This window comes from Solanum tuberosum, unplaced genomic scaffold, assembly GCF_000226075.1.
Source record: "Solanum tuberosum cultivar DM 1-3 516 R44 unplaced genomic scaffold, SolTub_3.0 scf00953, whole genome shotgun sequence".
In the NCBI taxonomy this organism is placed as follows: Eukaryota; Viridiplantae; Streptophyta; class Magnoliopsida; order Solanales; family Solanaceae; genus Solanum; species Solanum tuberosum.
The window spans coordinates 2,339-17,452 of NW_006239884.1; the positions used below are offsets into that span (position 1 = coordinate 2,339).

The 15,114-nt window shown below is 37.4% G+C and overlaps 4 protein-coding genes and 1 pseudogene across 4 annotated transcripts; 2 read left to right on the forward strand and 3 right to left on the reverse strand.

Annotated features, from left to right (window-relative positions):
• The first annotated feature begins 2,680 nt into the window (after positions 1–2,680).
• LOC107059217 (uncharacterized) lies at positions 2,681–3,205 on the forward strand. The gene is made up of 3 exons (XM_015305702.1): positions 2,681–2,705; positions 2,788–3,066; positions 3,146–3,205. The coding sequence occupies exons 1-3, from the start codon at positions 2,688–2,690 to the stop codon at positions 3,203–3,205; spliced, it is 357 nt and encodes a 118-aa protein (XP_015161188.1). The 5' UTR covers positions 2,681–2,687.
• Positions 3,206–3,564: 359 nt separating this feature from the next.
• On the forward strand, positions 3,565–5,711 carry LOC102594877 (ATPase WRNIP1-like; annotated as a pseudogene).
• An 888-nt stretch (positions 5,712–6,599) lies between these two features.
• LOC102595215 (probable LRR receptor-like serine/threonine-protein kinase At3g47570) lies at positions 6,600–7,949 on the reverse strand. Its single transcript, XM_015305703.1, has 3 exons — positions 7,061–7,949; positions 6,876–6,960; positions 6,600–6,825 (listed from the first exon to the last, which is right to left on the reverse strand). Exons 1-3 carry the CDS (start codon positions 7,947–7,949, stop codon positions 6,600–6,602), a joined length of 1,200 nt encoding a protein of 399 aa, XP_015161189.1.
• Positions 7,950–8,285: 336 nt separating this feature from the next.
• Positions 8,286–9,233, reverse strand: LOC107057680 (LRR receptor-like serine/threonine-protein kinase EFR). The gene is made up of 2 exons (XM_015305704.1): positions 9,183–9,233; positions 8,286–8,960 (listed from the first exon to the last, which is right to left on the reverse strand). Exons 1-2 carry the CDS (start codon positions 9,231–9,233, stop codon positions 8,286–8,288), a joined length of 726 nt encoding a protein of 241 aa, XP_015161190.1.
• Positions 9,234–9,851: 618 nt separating this feature from the next.
• Positions 9,852–14,773, reverse strand: LOC102594555 (ATP-dependent Clp protease ATP-binding subunit ClpA homolog CD4A, chloroplastic-like). The gene is made up of 9 exons (XM_006367770.1): positions 14,187–14,773; positions 13,881–13,996; positions 13,544–13,660; positions 13,276–13,461; positions 12,398–12,613; positions 12,001–12,218; positions 11,617–11,692; positions 11,445–11,534; positions 9,852–11,328 (listed from the first exon to the last, which is right to left on the reverse strand). Exons 1-9 carry the CDS (start codon positions 14,758–14,760, stop codon positions 10,156–10,158), a joined length of 2,766 nt encoding a protein of 921 aa, XP_006367832.1. The 5' UTR covers positions 14,761–14,773; the 3' UTR covers positions 9,852–10,155.
• Between the last annotated feature and the right edge of the window lie 341 nt (positions 14,774–15,114).

Consider the following 15,114-nt stretch of genomic DNA (forward strand, 5'->3'; position numbering starts at 1 on the left):
AATCATGATAAACAGATAATCTAGCTCATAATAATCTAATATAAATTTAATCGATTATGAATATGATAGGAAGGAATAATTGAAAAACCCTGCATAACAACGAACATGACTACATACATGCATGATGAAATGATAAAAAACTACGAAACTTTAATCTTATATATACTTAAAGACATAGAAATAATTGAATTAAGAAAGATAATATGGGAAAAAATATTTAATGATTACGAATCAGAAGATATATTAAATCAGCAATGGTATGAAATAGACCTACATGATTTAGAAATAAATTCAGATTAAAATGAACTACGAATATTTACAATATTGGATAGAATCTATGGAAGATATAAAACTATTAGAACAATTAATGGAAGAAAATTTATATATGTACCAAAGAACTCAAGATATGTTATATCTAGAATATATCATAAATAATATGAAAGAAATATTCGGATTAAAACAACTATCGGAAGAATATTACAATAAATATTATTACATTTTACCATGAATTCCACAACCCAAAAAATAATATTAAAGAGATATCAAGATTAAGAGACTTAACCAAAAAATATTATAATAAAAATGGTTAAAATAAATTACTCACCTACCACACTACCAACTACCACACTACAACTTCTATGAATACCTCAACTACCAATTCCAGTGCGAAAAATGGTAACTAATTAGCTTGAATATATAACTAATTAATCTTAGAAATTAGATATGAACTTGACTTGAAAACTTGAATATATATATATATATATAAAAACTAATATTCTTGGATTTGAAGTTTATATTTAACTAATTTTAGAACTTTTCATGCTAGGCAACTGAGGAAGCTCAACATCTAAAAAAGTTGATACAAGACTATATTGCTTCTTTCATCAAAGTAGGAGATAAGGTTGGTGCTTCTAAATTTCTAAAGTTCAAGTACAATTGTTTTCAATAATGTGTTTATGTCCATCTAGTATTGATACTTAGCTTTAATTTTGTGACATGTTTTTTGTGTCCATCGATTGTTTGTTAAGCATAAGTACCAACACTAGTTGATCCTATTGATGACAAAATTGATTTTCTTGCAAGATCGATTTGTGTCCATCTAGTGTTGACACTTAGCTTTAAATTTAGAAATAATATATTTGTTAAGCATAAGTACCAACACTAGTTGATCCTATTGATGACAAAATTGATTTTCTTGCAAGATCGATTTGTGTCCATCTAGTGTTGACACTTAGCTTTAAATTTAGAAATAATATATTTGTTAAGCATAAGTACCAACACTAGTTGATCCTATTGATGACAAAATTGATTTTCTTGCAAGATCGATTTGTGTCCATCTAGTGTTGACACTTAGCTTTAAATTTAGAAATAATATATTTGTTAAGCATAAGTACCAACACTAGTTGATCCTATTGATGACAAAATTGATTTTCTTGCAAGATCGATTTGTGTCCATCTAGTGTTGACACTTAGCTTTAAATTTAGAAATAATATATTTGTTAAGCATAAGTACCAACACTAGTTGATCCTATTGATGACAAAATTGATTTTCTTGCAAGATCGATTTGTGTCCATCTAGTGTTGACACTTAGCTTTAAATTTAGAAATAATATATTTGTTAAGCATGAGTACCAACACTAGTTGATCCTATTGATGACAAAATTGATTTTCTTGCAAGATCGATTTGTGTCCATCTAGTGTTGACACTTAGCTTTAAATTTAGAAATAATATATTTGTTAAGCATGAGTACCAACACTAGTTGATCCTATTGATGACAAAATTGATTTTCTTGCAAGATCGATTTGTGTCCATCTAGTGTTGACACTTAGCTTTAAATTTAGAAATAATATATTTGTTAAGCATGAGTACCAACACTAGTTGATCCTATTGATGACAAAATTGATTTTCTTGCAAGATCGATTTGTGTCCATCTAGTGTTGACACTTAGCTTTAAATTTAGAAATAATATATTTGTTAAGCATGAGTACCAACACTAGTTGATCCTATTGATGAGAAAATTAATTTTCTTGCAAGATCGATTTGTGTCCATCTAGTGTTGACACTTAGCTTTAAAAAGTTGTTAAAGTTATAAAGTTGTTAAGTTGTTTAAAGAAGTTAAATTAAATAATGTGGTTTTGTTGATGGATTTAGTTGTTGGAATTAAGTCAAAACTAAACTAGTTCAAGAGTTAAAGTTGTTTAAATAGGTTAAATTAATTAATGTGGTTTAGTTGGTGGATTTAGTGTTGTATTAAGTCAAAACTAAACTAGTTAAAGAGTTAAAGTTGTTTAAATAAGTTAAATTAAATAATGTGGTTTTGTTGATGGATTTAGTTGTTGGAATTAAGTCAAAACTAAACTAGTTCAAGAGTTAAAGTTGTTTAAATAAGTTAAATTAAATAATGTGGTTTTGTTGATGGATTTAGTTGTTGGAATTAAGTCAAAACTAAACTAGTTCAAGAGTTAAAGTTGTTTAAATAAGTTAAATTAAATAATGTGGTTTTGTTGATGGATTTAGTTGTTGGAATTAAGTCAAAACTAAACTAGTTCAAGAGTTAAAGTTGTTTAAATAAGTTAAATTAAATAATGTGGTTTAGGTTGCCCGGGATTTAAAAGACTGTGTTAGAAGACTCTATACACAAGCTTATCACTCTTGGAGCGAGATTCCAAACACTATACACCAGGCGATGTTTAATAACTTTAAGGTATATATATTTTAGTTAAGTTTAGTATACTTTACTTTTTTTTATTATCGATCTAATTAACGTTATTCAATTTTATTTTCAGACTATGTGTACTTGGGAGTCGAGGTACAATTTGGTCATTGGGACCACATTTGAGAGGAAGGCATCCACCAAACTGTCTAGCTGGCTAAAGAAAGTTTGGGATAGTGGTGAACGTCCCGGTTGGATGTTGCCTCATGTTTTTGATGAATTGGGTCAGTATTGGAACACAGACAAGTTTAAGGCAATATCAGATCAAGCCAAAAAGGCTAGAGGCAGTCTTAAAGGTGGCTCGTTGCACACCGGAGGTGCAAAGACAGTTGGAACAATTGCACGAGAGATGGTAAGTTCTAATTCAAACTTTTAAATAAATAATTAGTTGATTCATATATATCGTTATAAATTTCAGTTTTTATTTATAGGAAAAAGAATTGGGACGCACTCACATTGAACCAGAGGTTTTCAAGGAAGGCAGAAAATGAGTCTGATCCGGATGTGTGGGTGGAGGAAAGGGCCGAACGAACTTTTGTAAGTTATTTAATATGAATAATATATATTAATAGTGAATATATTTATGATATGTATATATATTGATGTCAAATTTTATATTTAATATGCAGAATGACTTTCATCAGTACGTCACTGAGAATCTAGTAGTTCGGTCCAATTGACACCTGAACTGTCCACCCAGATTTGGAAAGAAAAAGTGGTAGGGGGGACACACAAGGGTAGATGATATGGTCTAGGCTCTCGAAACGATGTTAGACGACTCAAGTCAGGCTTAGAAGGTATTGGATCGTCACGTCAAGCCGAGACACTTGACGGTGTTCAGATTGCTGCTATGTCGGATCAAATAGCTAAACTTACAGCGGCACTAGCAGAGTCGAAGAGGAGAAGAGTAGCTAAACAAGAAAGCATGAGTGAGACCGTTCAGCACATCAAAGAACAAGTGATGAACCTCGCTCGTCGACCTACTACTTCGGCTCCCGATGACACCGATGACGAGAGTGATGAGGATGATTATGTAGATCTCACTCCCTAGTTTAGATCTTTGAACATTTTATGAACTTTTTTGAAATTTTTGAAACGAATTTTGAAAGATTTTTATAAGTTCTTTTAATTTATGATTTAGATACTTTTGAATGTTATTTTAAGTTTGTTGTTTTATTGTTTTGTTTAGTATTGTTTATAATTGTGTGTGTTTGATTGGGCTGAATAGTGTAGAATTGAATTGAATTGCATTTGCAGGTGGCAGCAGAAGCTGGTCTGTCAAAAATATTGCAGAAAAAGCGACGGATAGCGTGGTTTGTCCATCGCTTTTCTTGGATTTTCAAAAATATAATTTCCAGAAAAGCGACGGACTGCGTCGCCTTTTAGAAATTAAAAAATTAAAATTAAAATAAAGCGACGGAGTCCGTCGCTTTTGTTAAAATTTTTTTTTTAAAAAATAGTAACAATGCGACGCAGTCCATCACTTTTTGAAAAGCGTCGGGCTAAAAAGCGACGGAGGTGACTGCGTCGCTTTTTCGTCGATTTTGACCAAAAAAGCGACGCAGTCCGTCGTTTTTTGATAATTTTTTAGTAGTGTCCGTCTAACGAAGCGCCTAAAGTAGTTGAGTCTGAATAAGGAAAGAAACGACCCCCTCATGAACCCTTGTCCGAACGAATGTGACCTCGAACCCTTGACGATGTTGTTGGGCAAGATCACCTTTTGGCACCCAAATCACTTCTTCGATCAGCCATTGATTGCGGCCGTCTTCCTTCAATACTTTTATTGGGACCCCCAGGTACCAGCAAATCCTCCATTGCTAGAGCTATAGTTAATACTTGCTCTGCTTCTGAAGCTGGTGGAAATACCTATCGGTTTGTTTCTTTGTCGGCTGTTACTTCGGGGGTTAAGGATGTTAGAGAAGCTGTTGACGAAGTGAGGAGAATGAAAAAGAAGAGCAACAAGAGGACCATTCTTTTCATTGATGAGGTTCATAGGTTCAACAAGGCTCAGCAAGATTCCTTTTTGCCGGTGATTGAAGATGGTAGTGTCATTTTCATGGGAGCAACCACTGAAAACCCATCATTTCATTTGGTTACGCCTTTATTGTCCAGGTGCAGAGTTTTGACTCTCAATCCTTTAAAGCCCCACCAAATTGCTACGCTACTCAGGCGGGCTGCGGCTGATTCTGATAAGGGGCTGTCCTGTTGTATGGGAGAGAGTATGAAAATTGAAGTAAATGATGAATGTATAGAGTTTCTTTCAACAAACTGTGATGGAGATGCAAGGGTAGCATTAAACGCCTTGGAAATTTCAGCTACCACTGCTGCTGCACGTACGGGAATGGCTAGAGGATCAAACGGGGAGTTAGGGGATAAACAAGAAAATGCTGATGAGTCTCCTTTGCCTGCATTTGTCAGTCTGGATGATGTCAAAGAAGCAATGCAATGTAAGCATCTGGCTTATGACAGAGCAGGGGATGAGCACTATAATCTTATCAGCACGCTTCACAAATCTATGATAGCAAATGATGCTAATGCTTCCATTTATTGGCTGGCGAGAATGTTGGAAGGGGGTGAAGAGCCTCTTTACATACCACAAGGGCTGGTCAGGTTTGCTAGTGAAGATGTGGGGTTAGCTGATCCATCGGCTCTTGGCCAAGCTGTTGCTTGCTACCAAGCTTGCCATTTTATTGGCATGCCTGAGTGCAATGTTATCCTTGCTCAGTGTGTTGCTTATTTGGCCTTGGCTCCGAAGTCTATTGCTGTCTATAGAGCAATAGGGGCAGCTCAAAAGTGGTAAGGGAATCCGTTGGACAAAATGAAGGAGTGCCCCTTCATCTTAGGAATGCACCAACTAAGCTAATGAAAGATCTTAATTATGGGAGGGACTATATTTATCCTCCTGACAATCCAAACGCATCCCAAACTTACTTGCCACCATCTCTTCAAGGTTATAAGTTTCTTGATTGGCCAAATGTTGCAGCAAATGATCAATGATGAGGATTACATCACAATGTTATGGCTTCTAAGAATAGCTTCTTTTGCTGGTTAGCACTGTTTCGTCTCTTTTATCTTATTTCTCTGGTTTTGGGAATTGTTAGTGATCAGAGAAATCAACAGTAATTGTGAGCCTCTTTGTAGTTATTTTTTTGGGGACTTCTATTAGTTGTGAGCAGAGGAGGTGGGAAGAACTTACTGGTTTGGAGGGATTGAATGATGCCAATTTTGGTTGTAGTTTTGTCAGAATGTATGCATCCCCTCTTTTTTGTTTTTGTTTTTGTGCTACATCTGGAAACAATACATATTTACTTGATGAGATCTTGTGAGGACATGTGAGGTTTACTTTACTGCTTTTATCTCTATTTTTACAACGATTGTTCACTTACTATCTCAAAAACTTAATCTGAAATTTGGCCTAGATGGAGATGAATAATTTCATCATATTTGACCTATATGTCAAACGATTGAGCTTTGGTTCCACGCTATAAACGAATGAAATAATAGTTATGGCGTAACTGTTTTAGATGATGCCCAAATTCAGAGCTCCTCTTTTGTGATGCCATATGATTTAAGAGGTTTTTGACTTGGTAATGATATCTTTCTTAACTGCTGTGTTAACCATCAAATCTATACGGCTTAATATCATGTCTTTATGAGCAAGTAATGTGGAGTAGCAGTTGCTGATTGAAGACATAATAAATTGGGATGAACTTGGGCATTGTGATGTATTTTATCATCTGGGAGAAAAAAGATGTTACTGCCATAGGTGTAAAATACAGTATAAGTTGATATCTGAGATTGACCGTATAAGACAAGTCGTAACTATCAACTCAATCAAGCTTTTCTCTGAGAGGTCTGTAGGGACTGCTTAGCAGTGTGTTCCTGTTACTTCAGAAACCGGTCTCTGATTATTATTAATTCCCTGTAAACTTGCTCCATGTTAATTCTCTCTTGTAGTGTTTCTGCTGAGCATGCTAGCCCAAGTTGGAAAATAGAAACCAAGCACTTGATCTGTTCACTACTTATATTCTTGTTAGCATCCTCTCCTGTCATTTCTCCACAGAGAGCGGATCCATCAACAATATCCATTATTTGATCTGGTAATGCCAGTCTGACGAAAGGTGCAGATTCACATTATCTTCGAATAGTTTGTCTGTGGGCCTTTTTCCAGTGAAAATCTCCAGCAATAGGATCCCATAACAATACAAATCTCCTGTTACGGCGACCTCAGCACCCATGCCATACTCTGCAGTATTCATCCAGATTAGCCACTCACTCTGTAAAACGTGCATTTGAAACTAACCCAAGTTTTGAAGTATTTGTCAGATTTCGGCGACCTCAGCAACCATTGCAGTATTCTTGATGTAACCACTCCTCCAAGCTTCCCTTTTCCATGAACTGATACATTATGGCCTTAAAGTCATTTCCTTTGATGTCAATGCTGGAGCATGCAGTTCTGACTTTCACCAGGTTTCTATGCCGGGTGTTTCTCAAGCCGTGGCATTCAGTCATGAAGCTTTTAGATGCACCGTGACTTTGGAGGTTGAGTACCTTGACTGCAACTGGATTTTCATTCGATGAGTGAAGAATTCCTTTGTACACAGTGCCGAAACTGCCTGATCCTAACAACCTATCTGAAGAAAAACCATTAGTTACATCATGAAGCTCCTTATATGTAATCATGGGGAAGATGAGATGCCCAGATGTAGATGTTGCATCTCTTCGTTTTCTGGATCTTTTAATAAAAAACATAGAAAGCAGAAAACATGCTATTGCAGCAAATAAAACAATACTGATAATTGTAGTCAGAACGGGTGTAAGACGCTTCCTCTTTGTTCTATTGTTTTCTTGCTTCGGGCAAGGTGGTAAATCAAACTCTTGGATTCCACCACAAAGCTTGGGATTCCCCTCAACTTGTAATGCGGTTGAATTTGAGAATACTCCTTGGACGGGAACCTCACCCTCTAAATTGTTGTCTGGAAGATTCAGGTACAGTAGGGAGGAAAGATTCATAGTCCAAGGTGGAATTTCTCCTGATAAGTTGTTTCTTGAAAGGTCTAGCTCCCGTAGGTTTTGTAAGTCAGCTATGTACGGGATGGACCCTTCAAATGAATTGTGTTGCATGTAAAGTAATTCCAAGGCCAAACATTTCCCTATGGTGCTTGGAATCATGCCGGAGAAATTGTTGTAAGAAAGGTCAAAACTTGCAAGGTTTGTTATATCTCCAATCTCCATTGGCAGGGAACCCATAAAAGAGTTATAAGAGATATTAACATGTGCTGGGGTGGCAAACTCAGCAGTTGCCCTGGAATTATGCCACTTAGATTGTTTTCACCTATATAAAGCCTCAACAACTGTTTGCAATTTCCAAGGGATTGAGGAACGGTTCCATTTAAAGTTTTCCAGACAAATAAAGATAGAGCAGTCTCGTGATGTTTCCTATTGAAGATAGGATCTCGCCTGTCAATCTGTTTGAATCCAAGTTGAGCGTTCCCAAGTTTGAAAGGATTCCTATAGATGCTGGAATGCTACCAGTTAGACGATTTTCTTGCAGGTAAAGTATATTTAGGTTCACGAGGTTTGCAATTTCTTTGGGTATGTTCCCTCGAATCCTATTCTGTCCCATCTGTCAATAGGGTGGACAGGTTGGTTACTGATTTTGGAAACATGCCTCCAAAGTGGTTGTGGGCCAAAAGCAAGTACTGTAGGTTGCTGCAGTTGGCCAGGGAACTGATGAAGTTCATCACTCCCCAACTGATTACCGTTAACGTTGAGCCACCTTAAGTTCTTCACCTTTCCTAAACTTGCAGGTACATTTCCAGTAAAATTGTTGCCTGGAAGATCAAGTATTTGAAGATTTGAAGCATTGGCAAATGAATCTGGAAATGTTCCAGTGAATGAATTCATTCCCCAGTTGATCTTCTCTGCTTTTGGAAAAGCATCACCGATATTGCTTCTCAGATTACCCAAGAAGTAGTTATAGGACAGGCCTATTCCTTTAAGTGATGACAAATTGTAGAGCGGAAGAGGGAACTCACAAAGTTGATTGACTGATAAATCAATCAGTGTCAAACTTCTCATTTGTGACAATGAGTCTGGAAGTTTTCCCTTCAACTGGTTATATGACAGTTTCAGCTCTTGCAAATATGTAAGATTCCCAAGTGAAGCTGGGAAACTTCCACTCAGATTGTTGCTTCCTAAGTGCAGTTTGGTGAGCTTTGAAAGTGATCCCAGTTCAGAAGGAATCTGCCCCACCAGAGAGTTATAGTTTAGTGCAACAGTCACAAGTTTAGAGCACTGAGACTAGTTAGATAGCACTTCACCTCCAAGAAAATTGTAGCTCATGTTTAAGTTCTGAAGAGATTACTTACTTCATGAGGAATTTCTCCTCGGAAAGAGTTGTCCGAAAGATCAAGAGAGTTTAGGAAGGAAAGATTTCTAATATAAGGTGAAATGCTTCCTGCTAACCTCTTGCCTTTCAGATTCAAGTGAGTTACTCTTTGGTATTTGATACCACATGTAACTCCAGGTCAGTGGCAGAAATGTGAAGAATCATTCCAAGATTGCTAAATAGTCTTCTGTTATATGGGATTTGAACTCAAGCAGCGCTCTCATGTCTGTCTCATTTCTTAGAGTGGCTGCTGCAATGCATCTAAAGTTGAACCAACATACGAAATTGATAGCAGAAACAAACACGAACATTAGATTTAAACTTATATTATGAAACTTCATTGCTTTCTCAGTTTTGTTTGATAGACTTGTGCTTGCAAGTTGGACATCACATCCATGTATATATATAGTGCTGAGATTAGCACTCATCTCAAAGAGGAAATTTGTTTGTTAGTACTTCTTTATACTTCAAATATTGTTATTTAAAGTTCTCACTCTTAATTTTCCAATTTATTCCTAATTGCTTTCATTGGCAAGGCATCTTAATCAATGAGGTTGCTTAATTAAATTCATTAGTCTACGAAATCATGGAAAACGGAATCTCAATTATTTGGGGAAAACAAATGATATTTGTCAAAGTCTCTGCATATATATATTACAAGGATTAGGGGGTTATCCAATATAAAATTTGGAATTACATTTGTCTAGTGTTTGTTGTGGACAATAGCTAAAAAACCAGTAGAGATATTAAAGTTCATAACCTAAATCCTTAGTTGTGATTTGAGCCAAACAGCAGGAAAAACGTGCTGAAAATGATGACAAAGTCCAACTATCACCTACCAAAAATTAGAAGAAATGCTTCTGCTGTCACTACAATTTTAATGAAATCCAGTTAAGTATATAGTGTGTAATCCTGGATGCTCTGCTTGGGAAGGATCAACTTGGCAGAATATCATCACCCAGTCAACTGTCACCCCAAAAAATTACTCACAAGTTGCTTCGTAAGTGCAGGAGAGCTTAGTAGCCAATACAACCGAAAGCAACATTACAATCAATAAATTTGTGGATCTGAGGGAGCACCGCTACTGCCATTGAGGACGGTGACATTGCCATCTGAATCCACATCAACAATTACTGAATCACCTTCTTTGATCTCACTTGCAAGCATCTTCTCGGCCATGCTATCCTCCAATAGTCTCATAATAGCTCTCCTCAATGGCCTAGCTCCATAGCTTGGGTTGTATCCTTCATCAACCACCCTGTCTCTAAACCTCTCTGTCACTTGAAGTTCTATCTCCTTATTCTTCAACCTCACAAAGACTTCCTTAAGCATGATATCAGCAATCTCCTTCACCTCCAACTTAGTGAGCTGACGGAATACAATCATCTCATCTAATCTGTTTAAGAACTCTGGCCTGAAGTACTGTTTCAACTCCTCAGTCACCAAGCTCTTGATACGGTTGTAACTACTATCCTTCTCGTCAAAATCTAGATCAAAACCTATACGACGACCTCCTTTCTCTATCACACTGCTTCCAACATTCGATGTCATGATGAGGAGTGTATTCTTGAAGTCGACAGTTCTGCCCTTGCTGTCTGTCAATCTTCCATCTTCAAGAATTTGAAGCATCATGTTAAAGACATCAGGATGAGCCTTCTCAATCTCATCAAAGAGCACAACAGTGTAAGGTCGACGCCTCACAGCTTCAGTTAATTGACCACCTTCAGTGTAACCAACATACCCAGGGGGAGAACCGATGAGTTTAGACACAGTGTGTCTCTCCATAAACTCACTCATATCAAGCCGAATCATTGCTTCTTCAGAACCAAAGTAGTACGTTGCTAAAGACTTGGCCAGTTCTGACTTCCCAACACCAGTTGGACCAGAAAAGATGAAACTGGCAATAGGTCGGTTGGGATTCTTGAGTCCAACACGGGCACGTCTGATAGCACGACTAATGGCTTTTACAGCTTCATCCTGGCCAATGACTCGGGTATGAAGTGTTTCTTCCATTTTTAGGAGGCGATCAGATTCATCAGTTGAGACCTTCTCTACAGGAATGCCAGTCCAAGAAGAGACAATGTGCTGAATATCTGCCTCTGTCACTAAGGGACCTGCTGCATCTCCTGCCTCAGACTCTGCTTTGCTCTTCTCTTTGTTTTTGTATATCAAGGCTGAGATTTGTGCCTTAAGATCCATTTCTCTATCACGCAACTCCCCAGCCTGTCCAATGCATAGAGAGGATTAAAATTGTACATCCTGAACATCTCAATGCTTTCAATAAGAAATTAATCAGTCCATAGGAATTTTATGCACAGGATCGAGCGGAAACCAGTCACCTTCTCAAAATCTTGACCGCGGACAGATTCATTTTTCTCCTTTGTAATCTGGCGAAGCTCCTTCTCCAGCTCTCTTGCTTCCTCAGGGAGCTACATAGTATCAAAAAAACGGGTCATGACTCCTTTAGGAAGAAAGGGCAGGACAGAGTAAGACAAAGAGAGTACTCTATACCTGTGCATGACGAAGCCGAACACGGGAACCAGCTTCATCAATCAAGTCAATTGCTTTATCAGGCAGAAAGCGGTCACTGGAATAAAGGTTCAACTCAAAAACATATTCATGCTTTACTTCAGATAAATCATAGAATTAAGATGATTCTTTTTGGAGTGGAGATAAATGTGCAATTTTTTGCAGGAGATAAAACGTGCATAAGCCTATTCAGACACTGATACAAAAGAAAAGCCGCTTCTCCTAAGAGTTTTATTATTGGGAAGGATATATCTTAAATCATACAAGAAAAAAATTAGTTTTCTATGAAATCCCAAAGTTAAAATGTACCAACAACTTGAGTCCGGAAGATACCTTGGAAAATGAATATATGATTAATAATAATACCTGATGTACTGGTGAGAAAGCTTGGCAGCAGCCTCTATTGCCTCATCAGTGTAACGGAGCTTGTGATGAATCTCATACCTCTCCCGAAGCCCTTTCAAGATCTGTATGGTTTCATCCACAGAAGGTTCAGGGACTTTAACTGGCTGGAACCTCCTCTCCAGTGCAGGGTCTTTCTCAATGTGCTTTCTGTACTCATCCAGGGTTGTGGCTCCAATACACTGACAAGTGAAACCAAGCAAAATACTTCTCAATTACACCAGCTTTGAAATTCTTTTGTAGTTTTACCAGGATGAACTCGGATCAAGATAATGATTAAACACCAAATTTAAGGTAGATTTCATAGTTCTCATTGACATTCCAAGGAACGACATACTACAAGTCAAAGACGATAACGAACCTGTAGCTCGCGTCTAGCCAGGGCAGGTTTCAAGATGTTTGCAGCATCAATTGCTCCCTCTGCAGCTCCAGCTCCAATCAATGTGTGTACTTCATCAATAAACAGTATTATGTCATCACTTTGTTTAATTTCCTCCATTAGTTTCTTCAGTCTTTCCTCAAACTCTCCACGGTATTTTGTCCCAGCAACAAGCAATCCCATATCAAGTGTTATGACCTGATCGTCACCCATAGCAAGTCACACACTCGTATAATGACAAGGATATATACATTTTTTGAAAAAAGGAGGGTATACCACATCAAAATAGTTGCAGATAAAAAGATTCACAAAAATAGGTTCATCTTCCCTATGACTTCAGTTAGACTCAGAATTGAAGTAAGGGGGCAACTAAATCCTGATATATAGCTGAGTCCACATATCAGACAACGAAAGAAATATGTAAAGCAGGCTCAAGGCGGTTGAAATTTGAAAACCTGTTCGTACAATTGTTAGTGGGACATTCAAGTGTTTCTGTAAATTTTTGGCATGCGTACCAAAAATATTGATTGGATACTTTAGAATCGCATAAATTTTTGGCCTAAAGGCTTTTGGGGGGGGGGGGGGTGTTATATAGGGGATCAGATAACAATATACATTTCCTACTTTAACATATTTCTTGTGTATATATCTTTGTCTGCGGAATTTTTACTTCCAATTTTGAAAATTACCCTCTGTATAAAATCAAATTCTAAGACATTATAAAAATGATTTTTGAGGTCTTTCTATCTAAGAATGTAGCACAGCTTCTGGATCTGCCACACAGTTGAGATGAAATTGAAAAAAGAGAATAAAGCTCAAGCAAAAAACATGTTATGCAAATTTATCATACACCTCTGTACCTTCTTTCCCTCTATTGTTTCAGGGACATCACCATTAGCGATTCTTTGAGCTAGCCCTTCGGCAATAGCAGTTTTTCCAACACCTGGTTCTCCAATAAGACAAGGGTTGTTTTTTGTACGGCGACCCAAGATTTGAGTAACACGCTCGATTTGAGCCTGTCTTCCAACTACAGGATCTAGTTTCCCCTGAAAATATAATATGACCAGATCAAATAATTGAAGAGAGCCAATCAATCGCCACATTATGACGAAATATCTTTCTATGTACCTCTTCAGCTAACTTTGTCAAATTCGTGCCGTACTCCTCCAATGTAGGCATCTTTAGGCCAGAAGTTCCACCTCCAACAGTAGCACCATCACTACTCTCGCCTACCATCCGTATGACCTATTTATTTATTTTTCAACAAAAAAGAGAAACTGATTACAATGAAGTCAAGCAATTTAAAACACCCTCAACCCCATGAGAAGTAAACAATAATAACAACATACCCCTACTCGTACGCAGACCTTACCCCTACTCGTGGAGGTAGAGAGGCTGTTTCTGATTAAACCCTTGGCTTCAAGAAAAGCATTTCAAACCAGTTTGAGAAAGGGAAATTAGTTGCCTGTGTGCGAATATTACTGGGGTCAGCACCCAAGTTTTCAAGAACACGGGCAGCCACACCTTCACCCTGGCGCAACAATCCAAGTAGCAAGTGTTCCGAGTGAATGTAATTATGCCCTGAATCACAAAACCAATCAACACAGACAACAAAGAAATGATTTTTTAGAATCCAGTGAAGCTTGTGCCTGGAGAGGAAAGAAGTAACTATTGAAAAATCATGACTATAACATCTAGATCAAAATAAAACTTAAAAGGAGATGCATGACCGTTGGACCATCCAACAAAAGGATTAGACAAGGGTACCTACCTAGTTGGCGGGCTTCCTCCAGAGATAGTTCTAGAACACGCTTTGCAAGAGGAGTAAAAGGGATTTCCACTGTAATAAATACACTACCCCTGCCAATAATCTTCTCTACTTCCACACGAGCATCTTTCAAATTAATTCCCATGGATTTAAGAACCTTAGCAGCAATACCAGTTCCCTCACCAATAAGACCCAGCAGGATCTGTTCTGTCCCGACAAAGTCGTGACCTAGTCGTCTGGCCTCATCTTGCGCAAGCATAATGCCTTTTATTGCTTTCTCGGTGAAGCGCTCAAACATTGCTTTTGGGACAAATCGGCATCCTTGTGACCGTCTGACAAAAGTTGCAGCTGCCACTTTTGAATGGAGAGTTTCTCCAGATTTTACAAGTAGTGTATCTAATGCATTGCACCCTCGCAGTCCTACAAAGCTCTTCAGCTTTAAGGAAGGAAACTTTACATCACATATCATTCTAACAGTTCTTTGATTTTTCCGGGATCCATTGAATTGTCCAGCCCTTTCACCGGCAACAGCAACTGAAGATAGAATATCTGTTGACTGAACTAAAGCTCTAGCCATGATGGACCCGCAACCTGAAAAGATCATCATTAACAAACATCAAAATAACAGGTCACAACAACTCAAATGAACAAAATTAGTTCTAAAGTTTTAATCTTTACAGAAAAAATGGTTGAATTTCAACACAAGAAATAAAGGGTCAAAGTAAAAAAAAAAGAAGCAGAAACACCACATTCAACACATACCCAAAACCAAATCTTGAAAAGAAACCAATCTGTGTTATTCACCGATGGCCATGTGAGAGCTATATATATATAGAGAGAGAGAGTTTAACTTGTATCGACGGTGTATACTTTTTTTACAACACATACTTTTAAGGCAAGTTTCTTTTTTATTATTAATATTTTTATTTTA

What these genes read in the sequence shown, in the direction of transcription:
- LOC107057680 (XM_015305704.1), bottom strand. Translation starts at nt 9,233, where the DNA reads ATGTGGTATCAAATACCAAAGAGTAACTCACTTGAATCTGAAAGGCAA. An exon ending in TTGAATCTGAAAGGCAAGAG is followed by an intron (nt 8,961 to 9,182) that starts GTTAGCAGGAAG and finishes CTGGTGGGGCAG; the next exon opens with ATTCCTTCTGAACTGGGATC.
- LOC102595215 (XM_015305703.1), bottom strand. Translation starts at nt 7,949, where the DNA reads ATGGAGATTGGAGATATAACAAACCTTGCAAGTTTTGACCTTTCTTAC. An exon ending in ACATCAAGAATACTGCAATG is followed by an intron (nt 6,961 to 7,060) that starts GTTGCTGAGGTC and finishes TGAATACTGCAG; the next exon opens with AGTATGGCATGGGTGCTGAG. An exon ending in GAGATTTTCACTGGAAAAAG is followed by an intron (nt 6,826 to 6,875) that starts GCCCACAGACAA and finishes ACCTTTCGTCAG; the next exon opens with ACTGGCATTACCAGATCAAA.
- LOC107059217 (XM_015305702.1), top strand. An exon ending in GAACAATTGCACGAGAGATG is followed by an intron (nt 3,067 to 3,145) that starts GTAAGTTCTAAT and finishes TTTTATTTATAG; the next exon opens with GAAAAAGAATTGGGACGCAC.
- LOC102594555 (XM_006367770.1), bottom strand. Translation starts at nt 14,760, where the DNA reads ATGGCTAGAGCTTTAGTTCAGTCAACAGATATTCTATCTTCAGTTGCT. An exon ending in TGGCTAGACGCGAGCTACAG is followed by an intron (nt 12,219 to 12,397) that starts GTTCGTTATCGT and finishes TTCACTTGTCAG; the next exon opens with TGTATTGGAGCCACAACCCT. An exon ending in CTTTCTCACCAGTACATCAG is followed by an intron (nt 11,693 to 12,000) that starts GTATTATTATTA and finishes CCTTTATTCCAG; the next exon opens with TGACCGCTTTCTGCCTGATA.